At 50.9% G+C, this 16755-nt stretch overlaps 1 protein-coding gene across 1 annotated transcript; it reads right to left on the bottom strand.

The window, feature by feature from the left end:
* Positions 1–213: 213 nt before the first annotated feature.
* On the bottom strand, positions 214–16549 carry LOC119090899 (sulfhydryl oxidase 2). Its single transcript, XM_037213629.1, has 6 exons — positions 16424–16549; positions 8632–8883; positions 6449–6698; positions 4244–4304; positions 3473–4066; positions 214–1935 (listed from the first exon to the last, which is right to left on the bottom strand). Exons 2-6 carry the CDS (start codon positions 8879–8881, stop codon positions 1150–1152), a joined length of 1941 nt encoding a protein of 646 aa, XP_037069524.1. The 5' UTR covers positions 8882–8883; positions 16424–16549; the 3' UTR covers positions 214–1149.
* Between the last annotated feature and the right edge of the window lie 206 nt (positions 16550–16755).

Genomic DNA, 16755 nt, shown 5'->3' with positions numbered 1-16755 from the left:
TTGCCACGCCGGGTCTTTTCAACTTTGGGTTAATTAAACGGGCCAACTATTTCCGACTCCGTGTAAATTGCATGGCCCAATTCCCATACATGCAGGATGTGGTGTGATGGTTCCTCAACACTTTGCCCTTTTTTGTTGTCTCAATGAATGATGCCAAAATATGCGTTTCTTCACCTGAAGCTGCCGCCCTTCTCCAGATCTAAACGAAGTCAATGCTGTTAGAATGTTGTATATTTTACCAACGTTCTTAATCTGACGAACGAAAGCATGCAACTCACCGGATATGGAAGCACAGAATAGCGAGGTTTTGAGGGCTTCCTCATTGCCATACACTTAACTTCAGTGTATTATTTCCGAAGAATCTCTTGATACACTTTACATATGATGTTTGAGAAACGCTGCGCCGGCAATCTTCCATGCGCCCGCAGTCTCATTTTAAAAGACCATGCGATATGTATGAACGATAAAAGATGAATCAAATGCGTTCACAGATTTCTGCGCCTGATTATTATGATACATTATAGCAGAAACATCATCATCATCAAGTTGCATCTTGAGGTTCATGACTCTTCTAGACACTTCGGGGATAACCCATTTATGCAAATTATAGCCATACGCTTTTGTGCTGTGACACATATATGACAGTGTCACGAAAAAAAACAATAAAACCGTTCACTGATGCCACCGGAGTTCTAAGGTATTCACCGATAAAAATGCATCGCAACATGTGCCGAAATCAACGTGATTAGTGTTCCTCACCTCCCCTTCCAGAACCGAGGTGCGTTGCAGTGCTGTCGTTTGCTACATGATTACTCGCGTTAAAGTGAGCGAAGAAGAGATTTGGTTTACTTGAAGAGATGTAAACATTGGAATAAGCTTCACCAAAAGCCAGACAACATTTAGTAATTTCGTGTTGTTTACTTGTATCAGGATCAAGATGCCCATCACACCACCTAGCCCCCATCAACCTGCCCCCACCCAGACCTGGACCTGCCCCAGCCCGGACCTGCCCTAACCCAGACCTGGACCTGCCCCAGCCCGGACCTGCGCATCAAATTGAGACAATATGCGATATACTCGACACGTTCGCCGGTCTGCTCACTGATGCTTGGTCGAGAGCCAGTAGACCCTGACGTAGTCGATCGGTCGCTACTGCTTGGTCGGGACCCAGTAGACCCTGACGTGGTCCGCCGAGCTCTGCGTCCCCATAGGAAAGCCCGATCGGTTCCCGGTGGGCACTAGAAGCGGTCGCGTGATCCCGAGCCCTTCGTGAGACGACTGCCCCGCACTGAGCGGGGCTCCCGACACGTTGTGCCCCGCGTGCACAACGCGTGGGAAGGCCCTATGTGGTGCGTGAGCCGCGCCGGGTTGGACGATGTGTGGTGCGTGGGATCTCGTGCCGAACGACGGAGGGAGCGAGCCGGGCACCACCCGCACCAGCATCGGCCGTCCGTACACCACCTTCGGGGAGGTCCTGGTCTGCCCGGTGCCTGACCGCGGGTACGGGAACGGCCAGACCACGCGCACCCTCTGCGGTTGCTGCGCCGTTCCGGCCGGCTGAACGGCCGCCCCCGGTACGCCAACAGTGGACCCACCCGGCGCGGCGACAGGCCGAGGGGCCGGCGACTGCTGCGGGATGGACTGGCCCACGGCAGGTACGGGCCACGAGGCCAATCCATCGGGTCGGATTGCTTCGGCGCCGTAAAAGGCGTCCAAAAACTGAAGCACGGCCTGTGGGTCGTGGCGACCGTTTACGATGCAGGATGGGCACAGGTTCTGGTCGGGGAACTGGATCTTGGGGTGTAGTGGGTCCTCAGTAATGTCGTTTGCGAGCCGTTTGTTGACCTTGTTGTGAGCCCGCCACAGCCAGAACACAGCGTCGTACGCGTTGGTGACGTCGAACAAGCCGTCCTGGGCTGCCATCCGCTGGAAATGCTGGAACACACGGAGACAGCCTTATCAGCCCGTGCGTGGAACTGTATTCTCAAGTCCGAGCCAGTATACAGACGCAGACAATCCGTTCATGCCTATAGCTCAGTTGGTTTGATGTTTATTTTCGATTATGGACATTAACCAGTACATAATATGATGAGTGGATTGGCACGTAAGCGGAGCGCTTGAATCTGAGCGCCTCTCCTATAAATAATTAGATATGGTCATCGCCGCCAGGGAACCCACACCACACCACCCACTCGCCCAATCTGTAAGCCGACACGGGCCAGGCGCCCGCCGCCGCTCCGGTCTACACACACAGCCGTCTCGGGCCGGCGGCGGACGCCCGGCCAGCAACGCCACCCAAAGGCCCGTCTGCTGCCTGCGCCCGCTGGAAGTTTTAAAGCGAATCGTTTGGTCGGTCCGAAAAATAAATGTTTGGAAAATTTTTGCCATCTGCTGCCCATTGCGATCCTGTAAATCACTACCTCTGAGATAGATACTTAGTTGCTCGTAGTGAGTGAAATCACAAAAGTTTGGAATGATACGATCTGCTTTACGTAGCACTGAAATTCGGATTTCATGATAGCTAGGACAGTTCAGTACAAAGTGTTTAGGGTCTTCATATAGATAGCCACACAAGCAAGAGGGACTAGGTGTAGTTGGATTTTGAATTTCGAACAGGTGAGCATTCAGGTCTGACATTCCCATCTCAGCCCAGTATTTAGGATGTTACCATGCCTGGATCCAAAGCTGTGGTACACCGGAGGCGCGGCCACAACGTAGCCCTGGTGTATTTCCCGTTTGAAGGAACGAGAAGACCGAAGAGATGATGCCTCAAGCGGGAGCTGGTTCCATCTTCTCGTAGTTGATGAAATATAGGATTTTTGGTATGTTGAGGTTCTGTTCGGTGGTAATGTGAGTGTCATTGCATTGCGTAGTGGGCGTCCTGTTGCAAGTGCTCGTATGTCATGTAGAAGTACAGTAACGTTTGTTGGCAGTAGATGTTGGTCGTGTATGAGGGTGTGGAACAGCGTCAGTTTGTGTATGTTTCTTCATGATTTGAGTGTTCCATCCTCAATCGTCCAACAGTGCGCGAGTGCGTGTTCTGTAGAGGGCGCCTACCTTCTGATCCGCATACCTTAGGAGGGGTACGGTTCTAGCCGCCCAATATGCTCGCAAGTTGGCCTTGCAGGCAGCGTCGGAAATCCATCCATTCAAAGGGTTCGAATCAAATCTTTAAGAAGTCCATTTACAAGGTTTGAGTTAAATCTCAGATAGAAAAAAAACGCATGCCGGAAGGCTGGTGACGGCTCCAGCCATGATATTTGATGCCTAGCCGATGGACCAAAATGGTGCGATTGATACCAGAGGCCACCGAAATAAAATATGAACGAAGATTATCTGAGCATCCTCCCTGCTGGGCTCACAACATCCTATGAGACAGGAGCCAATCACTCGAACCCCGCACACCGGCTTAATCTGAACCTGGATCGGTATCTGGGCGAGGCGAACAAGCGACGCCCGGTTCTCCACGCACCTGCGAGCAGTGGCTGCAGCTGAAGAAGTTTTTGACGTAGCCGTGGATAGCCGGCAGAACGGTGACCGCCCGGCCCAGGCGCTTCTCCGTCCGCCGAGCCTGCACGGTGACGGTGTGGAACAGCGTCCAGAGGCCGCAGCTGTAGCCCCGGTAGCTCGGCTTCGAGCCGCGGCACGCCTGGTACGGCTGCAGCTCCGGCAGGCCCGCCCACGACGGCGTCTTCGAGCGCATGAAGCGCTCCAGCTCCCCGCCGGTCACTTTCTCGCGATTATCGACGAACTGCAGCAGCTGGCTGAGCGACTGCAGCATCTGCTGTCGGCCTGGGAAGTAGTTGACCAACATGCGCAGGAAGCCGCGCAGTGCCGTCATCCTCTCGCCGGTGATGTTCTGGTGGCTGGTGACCTCCTGTTTGAGCGCGCCGACGATAGCGTTCTCCATGTCCACCATGAAGACGGAGCCGGTGGGCGCGCGCGTGGGCGCCGGCGTCACCTGCGGCGGCGGCGGCGTGGCCGGCGCGGCGGTGGGGACGGCGCCCTGCTGACCTCCCGCGCCGACCAGCTGCCGTAGCGCTCTGCCGAACACCTGGCGCGGCTCCTCGCCGCGGCCGGCCGTCACCGTCTGCTGCCGGCCAGCGCGGAACACGACCAGCGCCGGCCGCTCGGCTGTCGGCGACTCCAGTCCGGCCGGCAGCCGCGTGGCGCGCGACACCCGCAGCGCGCCCCGGTGCCGGCTGAGGTCCAGCTGAACGGCGCGGCCCACCGTGCTGGCGGCCGACTCCAGCACCAGCGCCTGCACTGGCTCAGGCCCCCGCAGCAGCTGCTGGAGCGAGCCGCTGCCGGCGGCGGAGGCGCCGCGTCAGACAACCAGGCACGCGCGCGGGAGAGAATGCATTGGAAGATCAGTCACAAGAACAGGCAAACTCGGCGGTGATCGTGCAGTGCTGATAGCAGGGGACCGAACACACTCGGGGAAAACTTGGACCTCCAGGGATGGAGTTTGAATATCTTTGGGGGAGGGGGCAATGCTGATCTGCCCCCTCCCCCCAAATACTGGCCTGAACCCCACAATACGTGTAACCTGGCTGCAATACTGTATCACATATTTGAAATAAAGAATGTTGAAGGGAATTTTCCGCATTTGAATGTATTGAGACAAGTATCAGGCATGATCAAATAAGATCACTTATAGCTATTGGTATAGTTTTAGGTGAAAAATACTGCTTTAGACAACACAATTTCTCTTTTGAGTTAACATGCTCCTCAATGCGTCCCTGTTTGGTTACGTCATCGGACCTTGCACAACTTTGATTGGGGGTCAAATGATAGCCGCTTTGTTTGAAAATCGCGCTCAAACGCCAGATATGAACGCCGCGAAAATCATATTTTTTTTGCTCTTGATCGCCACATGGCTGATAGAGCGACAGAATTTGAATGACACTATTATGGCGTCATGGAAGCCTGGGTGACCTTGAAATAGTCTTCCCGAAGCCGTATGCATAGCTTCGCGGACGTGTAGCTTAAGAGGCCAGGGGGCTTAAATCTTAAGACTGGAAGGCCGCGAACTGTTTATCAATAGCATGTATCTCTAGATCGGGAAAGGTCCAACGGCTGAACTAATTGGTTCAAAAGGCTGCTGTACTGTGCTGGTGAAGTGAGGCGCCAACACTGCATCATATATATGGATGCATGGCCACGGCACGTATATATGGCCGGGTTAACAAGCCAAGTTTATCGGTTTTTTTCAAAAGATAAATTTTTCTCTTTGATTTGCCGGGGCTTATACTGAGGGAATCCAAAAGTTACCAGAAATTCATAACACAAAAGAAAGTGCTATGCAAATAAATAAAATTAGCGAGGACGTAAATGACTGCAATCCGCAGCGGATAAGCCGCGGATGCCTTTCGCTCTGCGGTGGTCAATTGGGTCCCTCCGATGAAACGGTAACAGTCAAGGGCGTTGCCGGACTTTCTCGGAGTGTTACAAAAATATTGAGCGGTTCATAAATTGAATGCCAGAGTTAATCGGAACAGGGTTAAAATTTACATGCATATGCCTAGCCCTTGTTCGCCAGAGAAAACAATAATTTCTTGATCATCAATCCGCAAAAAATATAATAGCATGGTTCCAAGCACTATCTCATTTCAAGCAAATTTCACCTCGAGCAAAGCTCGAAATATTGAGCACCGTCAAAATAATCGTTGTTCAGTAATGACATCGTTTGACTAGTAATGCCTGACACATCAAAGGTCGTGAGCTCGGCATAAATACTTTGATCTCGTAATGCCGAGAAACCAGGGGCTGAAGCCCTTTATAAATCTTCTATCCAGCCCAGCTTACGACCGTGGCATAAAGAGGACGAAAACCGCAAGGAAATGCGTCTGGAAGGTGGAATGGATAGATAAGGTTTATGGGTTGCCCCCCCCCCCCCCCCCGCTGCAGATAAGAGACGCTAGGGAGGGCAATATAAGAGTGCGTCCGAAGTCCCGTGATTTTGGATGGAATTCCTTTGAAAAAAGTCCAATGTTTAGTGCAGGCATCTTGGAAGAGGGGCGCAAGCAGGGGGGAGGGGACCTCATGGTCTGTCCCATTGCTTTGTCCTGCATGGAAACGCTCTTACAAGTCAGCAATCCGACCAGAGCATCACCTAGACACAAAGACATTAAAGCACCAGGCCAACGAAGAGCCACAAAGGCCCATCGACGTTAATCTACACTAGGTCTATCACCCATCCTTGAACTAATCTTAGCACCTGACCTGCCTGAATTTGGCTATAAATGAGACCCTTAAACGTGCAGAACTTGTCCAAACGATTTCTTACTGTTGCAGGGGAGGAACTTCCTACAACTTCATTTGACGGCCCATTCCGATGATTCCTTTCTCTTTGAGTAACTAACATCTGCCTCTTCATAATGTTACCCCCACCTCTTCCTTGTTGAAACTGGTTTCCTCTAGTCTCGGCCTACTTTTGACCACTCACGTGAAGGGCGACAGGTCGGGCCACCCGGCCGGCCGCCGACGGCCGTGCACGGTCGTGACAAACTCGACGATGGCGTCCACCATCTGGCCGGGGTGGTGACGGATGGTGGAGGTGCCCGGGTCCCCGCGGCTGGCGCCGGGTCCGAACAGCCGCACCGCCGGCACGCCGTGAATGCCGTAGCGCCGACAGATGGCATTGTTGCGGCGCCGCGCGCAGTTGATGGCGGCCACCTTCACCACGGCACCCCAGTCTAGAAAGGGCGCAAACCAGCGGCGGCACATGTGATAGCAGCACGAGCGCCCTCTAACGATCCCGTGTCTGATCTACGAATGTCTTGCGTGCCAAACGCTCCGAGAGGTTTGGCTACAGAGATCACCTTGTTATGGAATATCTGCGCACAACCAAAGCATCTCTTACGCCAATTACTCAACTTATTCGATACTTCAGTCAATATAATGCTTTCTTAGTGTCTGACACGCATGCTTAGCTGCTCAACTAAGAATACATGGAGGAACATAACAATGGTTAAGTACAAAGGGGCGTCGCCTTTCAGGCGACATGTGGATCCCACGTCCCCCACCCTTGAACCCTCAAAACACACCCGCAGCTTAGCAGTAAGGCTTACAGTGCGCTGGCGCGCGAGATAGACAGGTGTGACGCCTGCTATGGTATCTGCACACCATAGCATGCATTCGTAAACAACATCGGTTCCATCAAATAACTCTGCCAGCACCTTACAACGTCTAACCTGCAAACGCCCTCAGCACGTGGCCAATACCTGCGACACATGTTTTCTGGTACGGACAGTTGGTAATGGCGCGTCCAACAACAGCAGTCAAACTGTCAAGCGCACTAGGTAAAGGTTTGATGAACAGCACGCGCTTGCACTGAACCTCATTCGGAGCTTAGAACTTGTGAGTATGAAAATCCGGATGTGAACAAAATAATTGTTAGCAGTGGAATTGGCCCAACGTTTTTTTTTTTTTAGACCGGTAGCTATCATTCTAGATCACGATGCAGTTAAAATCAAGCCTGCGTTCCTCCACACGGGAGCTCCCAAAACCCCGCACTGCTGGCGCTTCTCTAGTAATCTTGGTTCGGCCCGACGGTTTTAAGCCCTCTCGCGGGAAAATCAACAACTAAAGTTTCGTATATCTGCCACGTAATGTTCCCACACCAAATTTGAGCACAATCGGCAGCAAGGTAAGATAGCTAAACGTCGAATATGCCTCCGATGATTTTGCAAACTAGAGTCTGGAGGCCAGAATTTGATTGACTTAAAGTCTTGTTGGCAAACAAATAAGACGCCAAGGTATCTTACGACTGGGGGTGCCCGTGCTGATTTTTTTCTTAGAAATGCAATCAAACACTTACCACGGGTAGCTCTGGGCCACAGTCTTGTTAAGCGCAGATTACCGCAAAAACATTGATGCCACCACCCCAATGGGCCTTGGGGTAGCCTTCAGAAGTGCCAACTGGGGACTCGGCGAGTAATGCTATCGTTTGACCAGTCAAATAATTCCTGAGAATAAAACCCCATACGTTGCTGGTTTCTCTTTACCCGTCATTAGAGCACCGCTTGAGTGCACCTCCATGCATGTGCAGTCCTGTCACAGTGCTGCTACAAGTCAGGTGTATCACGAACACGTCAGAATCGTTCGTCCCAATAAGGGCCAGGCGTCGCAGCGCTTACAAAAAAGGAACAAACAGTGAACATTGCCTGTCCCGATGGCTTCGTTGGTTAGACGAGCACCTGCCTCAGGTGCTCTTCCTTGCTCACTTGCCCGTGTTGGGTTGGGTTTGAATTATTTTAGGCACTTGAATCATTTAGAAGTTGTTTGTGCCTGACTCGTATTGCCTGTGGCCACTGGTAGCGGTCGCGCTAAAGGTCGCGTGACGCCGGAGGGCAGAGCGGCCCGTGCCGGGCCGGACACTGCCGCCCCTTCGGCCTTTAATCGCAAACTTTCCCGTTGACCCGACATTTCGCGATCGGCGGATGAAGGTCAGAGGTTTCCACAACAAGCACTGCTTAGCGCGGGTGTTAGCCCACAAAGCCATCCGATCAAAATGTTCAGGCTGAGTTGTAAGAACTTCACCCTAGCTGCCCACTTGTCGGCCCTGTTCAAACCTCGCTGTCTGTGTGCGGACCCCAGCAGAGCAGCCCGCATCAGTCCGTGCCTCACCCTTGGTCTGGCGCGCCACCTCCGACCAGATCGGCGCAAATTTCTGACAGTGTCCGCACCAGTCCTTGTAGAACTCCACAGCCCAGGCGTGGGGCTTGTCCAGCAGCGCGCCGAAGAAGGTGGTGTTGTCCAGGTGCACCAGGTGCCGGTCGCCCTGGTACAGGTCCACGCGCTCGGTGCTGATCCGCTGCGCGACCGAGCCTTGTCCCAGCTCAGTCAGCACAGCCAGCAGAAGCAGCAGTCGCATCATGTCTGCAGAGGGGCGGTGCAGCACGGTGACTGCTCTGATGGGGAACAGTGCAGCACGGCGACTGCTCTGGTGGGGAGCGGTGCAGCGCGGTGACTGCTCTAGTGGGGAGCGGTGCAGCGCGGTGACTGCTCTAGTGGGGAGCGGTACACCGCGGTGACTGCTCTGGTGAGGAGCAGTGCAGCGCGACGATTACTCTGGTGCGATTTACAAGAGTTCTGGGCGTTTCACGCAATAGCAGTAAGCGCAAACAGCATTACTGACATTGGGGTTTACAATCCACCCAGCTGCTGAGGCTGTATGGCCTCGCCTGCCTGCAGCCCTCGCAGGAAGGGCAGACACCGCGGGCGGTCGAGCCCCATACCTCGTTTTTCCCGGGAGCGCGGCTAAACACCCGCTGCCATTATATGCACAGGTACACATGAGGCGGGAGGAGGCTACAAGTGCGTAAGTAGCGGGCCGCGCTGAAAACGAACAGCACAGATCTCGAGCTCAGGCTTAAGCAAGGGTAAGCCCTTTCCGAACGAATTCAGAGCATCTGGCATTGCTTCTGAACTGCGCCAGGCGGATCTACCCAATTTTCAGACATTAAAAGATGATCAATTTTGCAGACTCTGGAGTGCACAAATGTCGATGAAAAGCGATGCCACCGCGTTACGGCGTGATCAACGAAACCTTGCACCGTTCTCGGCTTTACCTGCAGGATTACTGAATTCCCTTCTGGCTACTGCTAGATTTACTGTAATTCGGTGAATGGTTTGGCCGTTCGTCAGTGTCAGTCGCAGCATGCGACAATACCTCAGCACACCATCACAGGTCATAACAGGCCGTCCTAGAAGCATCAAAATAGAAAAATGTGTTATCCCGTTGTCACAAATAAGTCAGTACAACTGACACGTCTCCAAGCAATGGTCTACATATATCATGTGGATGGGAAGAACAAAAACAAACACGTCCTATGCGGTGGCCCAGCCTTGACCAGATCTAAACTGACCTTGGTCTTATCTTGCGCTAATCCTCAGCGTTTATCAACGCCATGGTATGAATCAGGACTGCGCGAGAACGCTCCTCTGTTTGGCGGCAGTCGCAAAACATGCAGACCATGTCGCGATCACCGATGGTCGTGAAGTCATTTGAAGATCTTCATGCTTATGACGGGGGGGGGGGGGGGGCAATTGTTTGTAACCCGTGACACCTGTCATCATGTAAAAATTTAAACGTAAGGATTCCGAGTTAAACCTGAGAAAGTGAATTGTCTAACCGGATATATTTATGGATTGCCATTTCATTTTTGCCAAATGCGACCGTGGGATGCTTTTTATGATGATGAAAATATGAAAATGCGAGGGACTGCTTTTTACCTCGCGGGCAGTCACGGGTCACGAAATACCGTGAGCCCCGCCATTCCAAACACGTGTGTCGTGACACACAACATCATAGGCTTACCGGGAGAGCAGAGGCCTTTCGATGACAAGGTGGAGCCAACTGAAGCCTTCAAAGCCTCGCATGCACCACGCTGTGCTCAGGACGCACCCAAGAATAAGCAAACATTAGTAAATAAGAATTTGCATCAGATCTTAGAATTCAGCGCATACCTAACACCACCATCTTCCACGCATGAATAGGCGATGTTTATACACTTTGACCTTCTGGAAGGTGACTCGTGTTTATAAACGGAGGAGCTGGCGGACCTGTATTCGGATGAAGAGTGCAATGAGGTAGCCACGCAGGTCGGATCTATCAATAACATTGCCTCGGTTCTCCGGGGAAAGCGCAGTTGTTTAAATACAGGCGGTGCATTGAAAACGACTTTGGGGAGGGGGAGAAGGGGACTGGTGAATTGCTCCCGCTCTAAGGCTTTTTTGCTGGTTTCTATGGAATGGTTTGGGAGAGATCGTTGAAAATTTCTGACTTCCCGAAACATGTTCCATACTTATCACGGGTGTAGCCACTAAATAGTAGCAATGCCAATGTCCCAAAATAGGATTTTGTTCCCTTCAAATCTGCCTGTACAGTGCGCTTTTCGTGTAAAATGACATTTTTATGCCAGGCTGTCTCCTTAAGTCTAGTTAAAGCCCCAATCCCAATTTATCCCCCAGTCTTAGAAATAAAGCAACACCGATCACACGTATCGGGTCAAAATGATCGGTATATCAGATATACATGGGTTGTTTCAGGACCAGTTATTGGGAGACAACTCTCTTGAAATTTGGCAAAGATTATAATCACGCAAATTATACACGCATAATTACTTCTGCCAATAATATGCGAAGATGGATTATGCAAGAGTGGTGATCTTTACAGCATGCTTCACGTTACCTTGGGTTTAAAAGAGCAGTTAAATCTCCGGTGAAGGAGGCTGTTGCAGCACGGACATGCCCACTACAAGATAACGAAAGTGCTACAGCAAAGTCGGTTCGACGTCTCGTGCTAGGTAGAGTTTTTAATAGTTATGTGCTTTTCAGGTCGACCTTGGAGGACCGAGGTACAAGCACAAGTGTTTCCCCTCGGCATTTAGGCGCAAACTTTGCAATTCAGTCAAAATCTGCACACAAAACGGTAAAGATAACCAATTCGTGTTCATGTTTTGCGAAAAGGAATGCAGATTGCGTAGCCTCAGACCCAGGGTCCGATGCAGATAATGTAGCCTCAAATGGGCACCATATGACCGTCATAGTCGGTGCGTCCCGGAGCCCAAATCATCATAACAAAGCCTCAAACATAGGGTCCGCTGCAGGTTACGTAGCCTTAAACATAGGGTCCAATAAATGGGTAGTAAATCAACATACGAACACATGCTAATCTGGTGGAAGGTGAGAAACATGGTGCGCAAAGGCGCCGCCACGGATGAAAATGAGCTTCGGACATCCCTCGATGGAACGTTACCCCGTTACGCGGCATAAATCTATGGGGCTGCCTGTCCGGAATAAGGTAACTGTCCCCTGTCCCCACAGTTAACTCAGGTGTATTTTGCATGCGGTCCACTGACATGAACGATTGTGCATGCGAGTGACAGAACACCGGTTCTATCTAAGTGATCAAAAAAGACCGATTCTGCAGTCAATTTTGAATTTACTTTGACTCAAGTGCAAGCAGCCCACGACGTGGCCTCTGCCAGGACTTTCGCTAAAATTGTTGAATAGGGATGGGTGGCGCCCCAGTGTTAATTCATCATCACTCGCTAGTTCCGCTGGGGCCAGCTGGACAGCAACAGGAACTGGCTTTGTGATTACGCTCCCGCTCTTTGCGTTGCGTTGCTCCCGTTCGTTACGTTGCGTCGCTCCCGCCCGTTGCTCCTACGATGGGCACAGTTTATGTGGTTTGGATCAATACGAAGGTTGAAATGGCTTAATAAGCCGAGCCAAGGGTTCTGTATGGCCATCCAGAAACCGGGCCATTGACGTCAGGACGGCTTGCGTGATCGATTCAACGATAACTGCTATCGCATGCGCTTCAGACTGTGTCGAAAAACCGGCCAAAACCTGTGTGGTGTTGCATGTTCCGGATCCATGAATCGGGCCTTGATCTTTAATCGACGCAACGCTCCCTCGAACAACGCAATGTAATTCAGATCAGTTCACGAATGCTATGGCAAAAGGATAGCATAATAAGATCAACGTAACATACGGTTGAACACCATCACAACTGGTTTGTTCCATTTTGCTTATCTGCATTGCCCATATGCTCCCTCATGTTTTTATATACTGACAGAGGTGAGAATAAAAGAGTGAACAGTGAATAGATCCCGCCGCCACTTTTCACATCATCAGCCAAGTTGATAACTTTCAAGTTGACCAGCTGTCGGAAGCTATCATAAATTAGTTCATTCGCTGTGCGTACCATAAACGGTACGTAAGCTACATACGGCTTGCGCATCTTTTGTATATCATGATTCAAGTGTGTATCCCGTCTTTTTGTAGTTCACCCGCTACAGAAGATGCGTGCGATTTGATTAGTAACACCAACACTCTAATGTCCTTCTAAATGGCTTAAATTTTGATTTTTAATTGGCCGACCCTGCAGAGGAAATCTCAGTTGACTCCCTACTCACCACCATGAAAGTAATACATTCAATTTGTCTTGCTATTTCCAACGTGTGTATTGCGCAATATTTGCCACACACTCACGTGTCATAACGTTTGTGTAATACATGCCACGAAGACTTGAAATACTTTATTTAGAAAAAGATACGCGAACATGAAGCTGCCATCCCGCGAATTCAACGAAACGTTGATCTAGGACCTTGATATCTCCCCTATGGCGCTCACCACAGCGGGCCTTTGCGATATTTTTGTTTGGTTTATAGTTTTTTTAGCTTTAAAAAACTTGGGAATGAAACATCTTATGATCCATGCGAAGCCCTGGTTCAGACTTCAACTAACGCACTTCTCGATAACAGTCCTCTGCCCGCTGGGTCAATTACAAACGCTTTATTCGCGCCATCAGAGGTGCGCCCAGTGATGGTCGTGACAACGGTGGTCGCGGCTGCAGGGAAGAAGCGTAGTGGTGTTACAAAGCGTTGACCGCGTAAATTGTACTGGAAGATAAGAAAACAGGGTATTCTGTACTTTGCCGGTGCTGCAGTGGCACTACCCAGTGGTACTATTCGAAGTAACTAGTCTGTAGGTTTCACTAAAGTACGTTTTTGAAATGTGCCTTGAAGCTGAGGAACTTTCTTTAATCGAGCACGGTTACTACAACCATCTCAACTTAACAATGCTGCAGAGGATTACAGGGTGCATGAATTCAACTTTAATTTGAGCTGAGCGTATTAACAAAGCTGCTGTTGTAAAAAAACACACGAGTTTCGTTAAATGTTGCACTTATGCATGTTATGAAGGAATTCAGCAAAAGCGTTCGCAGGTAGCGTTGTATAGCAAAGCCTCCCAAAACCATAACTTCCCGGTTTATCCTAGTACTTGACCCCAAACTGTTTGCTTAGCGATGATGTCACTGCAGGAATTACCGTGAAACTCGGACATAAGACGCGGTCAGCCTTCACAACGTGCGTGATAGACCATGTTTTGGCAATTGGAAGGAAGGCACTGCGTATTTGCAGGAGGAACAGGTTGCACCAACGCCAAGCCGTTAAAAACATGCAGCAAGCCCCGAGCAACGCTGAACATAGCGTCGGCCCCACGTGCCCGTGACTGCCCATTGACGCCGGCACCGAGAACGCTTAGAAAAAAAGATGTTGAGGTGGTGGTAGACATCAAATATCAACCAATCCTGGCATCCAAGCAGTGAGGCGTTTCAGTCGACCATTGCTATATCTTTTAGTGTCTTTCTGTGCCCATTATGTAAGGCTTTGGGAAAACCAGCCATTGCACAGTGAGTGGAACGTTGTGAACAGCTTGGTCAACATTTACACAAGTTCCGTTCTCCACACATGTGGCTCAATCCAGTGTACCTATTTATGAAATGTGTCATGGTGACATTGTGCACTGGGAAAGCAAAGTGGGCAAAAGCAAACTAAAATGTTTACTAAATTCATTAAACCATTTTTAGACTGACCATGAGTGTAAATGTGAATTCACTATGTGAGGATTATGATGGTTAGTGAATACCAAGTTTATTTATCATCATGTCAGGGTTATGGTGATTAGTGAGTAGAAAGTGCAGCAAACAATATACAGAAGCCAAGGTACCCTTAAAACAGAGGCTCAACGCTGAACGCCACAGGGCACAAATCAAAGCCGTAGTGGAACGTTGCCTTGAGTTCGCGTAAGAATGGGATCATATTTGTACATATTTTTCATAATTAGGGGGTTTCAAGCTATCATACTATTCATTACACAATGATTTTGGTGCATTAGTATACTGAGGATATTACATAACACACACGTTTGAAAAACCCAAACGAATAGGAATTGTTAATGTTATGGTGTTGGAGAGGGAGCCCAGTGAAATTTCTTCCATCGAAGCGTCTTATTCAAATCCAATTTTTTAGCTTTTCAGAAGGATATCGAGATAACTGGTGTTGCCGATCAACCCAGACCCGCGTGGTCTACGTTAACAATGCAAAAAGTGGGATGCTACCTTCGAGACAAGCGGTGCATCACAGAGACGCCGGCCAATACTATATGACCGGAGACGGCACAAAATCGACAACGGCGTCACATCTCCGTCCGGCACAAGCATGATCCACAACTAAATGCTGGCTGTTCGAGTGCATGGAGAAGCGTTGCACGAGCAGCGCGTTCAAGTAACCCATTGGTGTCAAACAGCCTACGAACGTGAACTAACATCCACTGCACATTGCTGAGATGCGAGTCAACGTTACATGGCTGGTGGCAACACTACCCGCGCCGACGGCGTCGCCTCTCCGCGCAGCAAAGTCAGCGGGAACCGCTTGTCTGACACACCGACTCCATAGCGTACACATGTCTGTGCGTGGACGCTTTGGTGAGCCGGCCACAGTAAAGATGGCTATATGAATTGCCGTGTAATTTTCACACACGATGGGTTCCACCTAGCCGTGACAATATACGACATACGATGGGTTCCACCTAGTCGTGACAATACACGACACACGATGGATTCCACCTAGTCGTGACAATACACGACATACGATGGGTTCCACCTAGTCGTGACAATACACGACATACGATGGGTTCCACCTAGTCGTGACAATAGACGACATACGCTCGCGGCTGTCCGATAACGGAGACGGGCGCAGCGCTCGCGAGAGGGCGCATGTCGTGGGGTTTAAGACGGTGGCACTAACAGGTTTTGGAAAGACCAAACCGTCGAAAAGATGCCGCAAAGCTACAGCAACAATGGATGTGGCGCCCTGATACGCAGGGAACTGCCATTTGGCACGAAAATTGAAACTTAAACAATTAAATCAGGACACGTTGCGCATCAGTCACATACTGATCGATATCAAGCGGCAAAAGGCCGTACCAGACACCAACGGCATCGGCCCTTCGCGCAGCCGAGCAATCGATAATCAAAACTGTACGTTTTTATTATATGTTCCGCGTGAGATAAACAGCAGTGCGAGGGTAATTTGGCTGACATCAGCGTTAGACAGGCTGCAAATGCTAAGTGAAGTCTGCTTCACAGCGTTCAGATGTAAGTCAGTGTCACATCGCGGATGGCGGCACCACCAGCGCCAAGGGCGTCACTTGTTCACGCAAGGAAGTAAGCGTGGCCGATTGTCCTATCTGCATTTATCGCTCGATATTGTGATCACCATTGATCTACGGGCATGGTGATTATCGGGCATTATCACGCCTTGATATCAGATGTTACGTAACACCCCATCCGCAAGCTTCAAACCATTGAGAAATCGACCGAGGCTTAACTCATACTTAAACAGGAGATACAGGAGTCTCAGGTCGGGTATTCTGTTTACTGCAACAGCAACCTCTCAAAATTACAGTCATTCCTGCAACGCACCTCACAAACTCCTTACGCGCCCACTCTTCCGACCCAGGCGCAGCAGCGCGAGGACTCGACACAGTCTGCACCTCCAACACAGGCACACGGCACGCCCACCGGCCATCTGGGACGACATACCCCCACATCTCACCATCTCACCTGTCAGCTTGTTGGACGACGCCTGTCACGGCTACTATGTGACGCCGTCGGCTGGCGGCACGGTCCGAAGGCCAGTCGCAGTGTCCGCGCCCCGTGCTGCCGCGTCCGGACGCGGAGTGCGCGCCGCCCGCCGCCGGCGGCCGGTTTTGGCGCGTGACGCGTCGGCCCGGGCCGCCAGCGCCGGTCAGGGCACGGCTTCTGACGCGCCCACCACTCATTTCGGGGAACGGTGGTCCGAGCACGGCCGCCACAGCCAGTGACGCCTCTGAGCTCTGTAAATATTTGGCCCCGGACGCGGCGGCATGCTCCACTGTCGACAGCTGTCCAGAAGA

The sequence above is a fragment of the Pollicipes pollicipes genome, unplaced genomic scaffold, assembly GCF_011947565.3.
Source record: "Pollicipes pollicipes isolate AB1234 unplaced genomic scaffold, Ppol_2.1 Scaffold_3185;HRSCAF=3733_pilon_pilon_pilon, whole genome shotgun sequence".
NCBI classification, from domain to species: Eukaryota; Metazoa; Arthropoda; class Thecostraca; order Pollicipedomorpha; family Pollicipedidae; genus Pollicipes; species Pollicipes pollicipes.
This window is presented reverse-complemented; position numbering and strand designations above follow the sequence as displayed.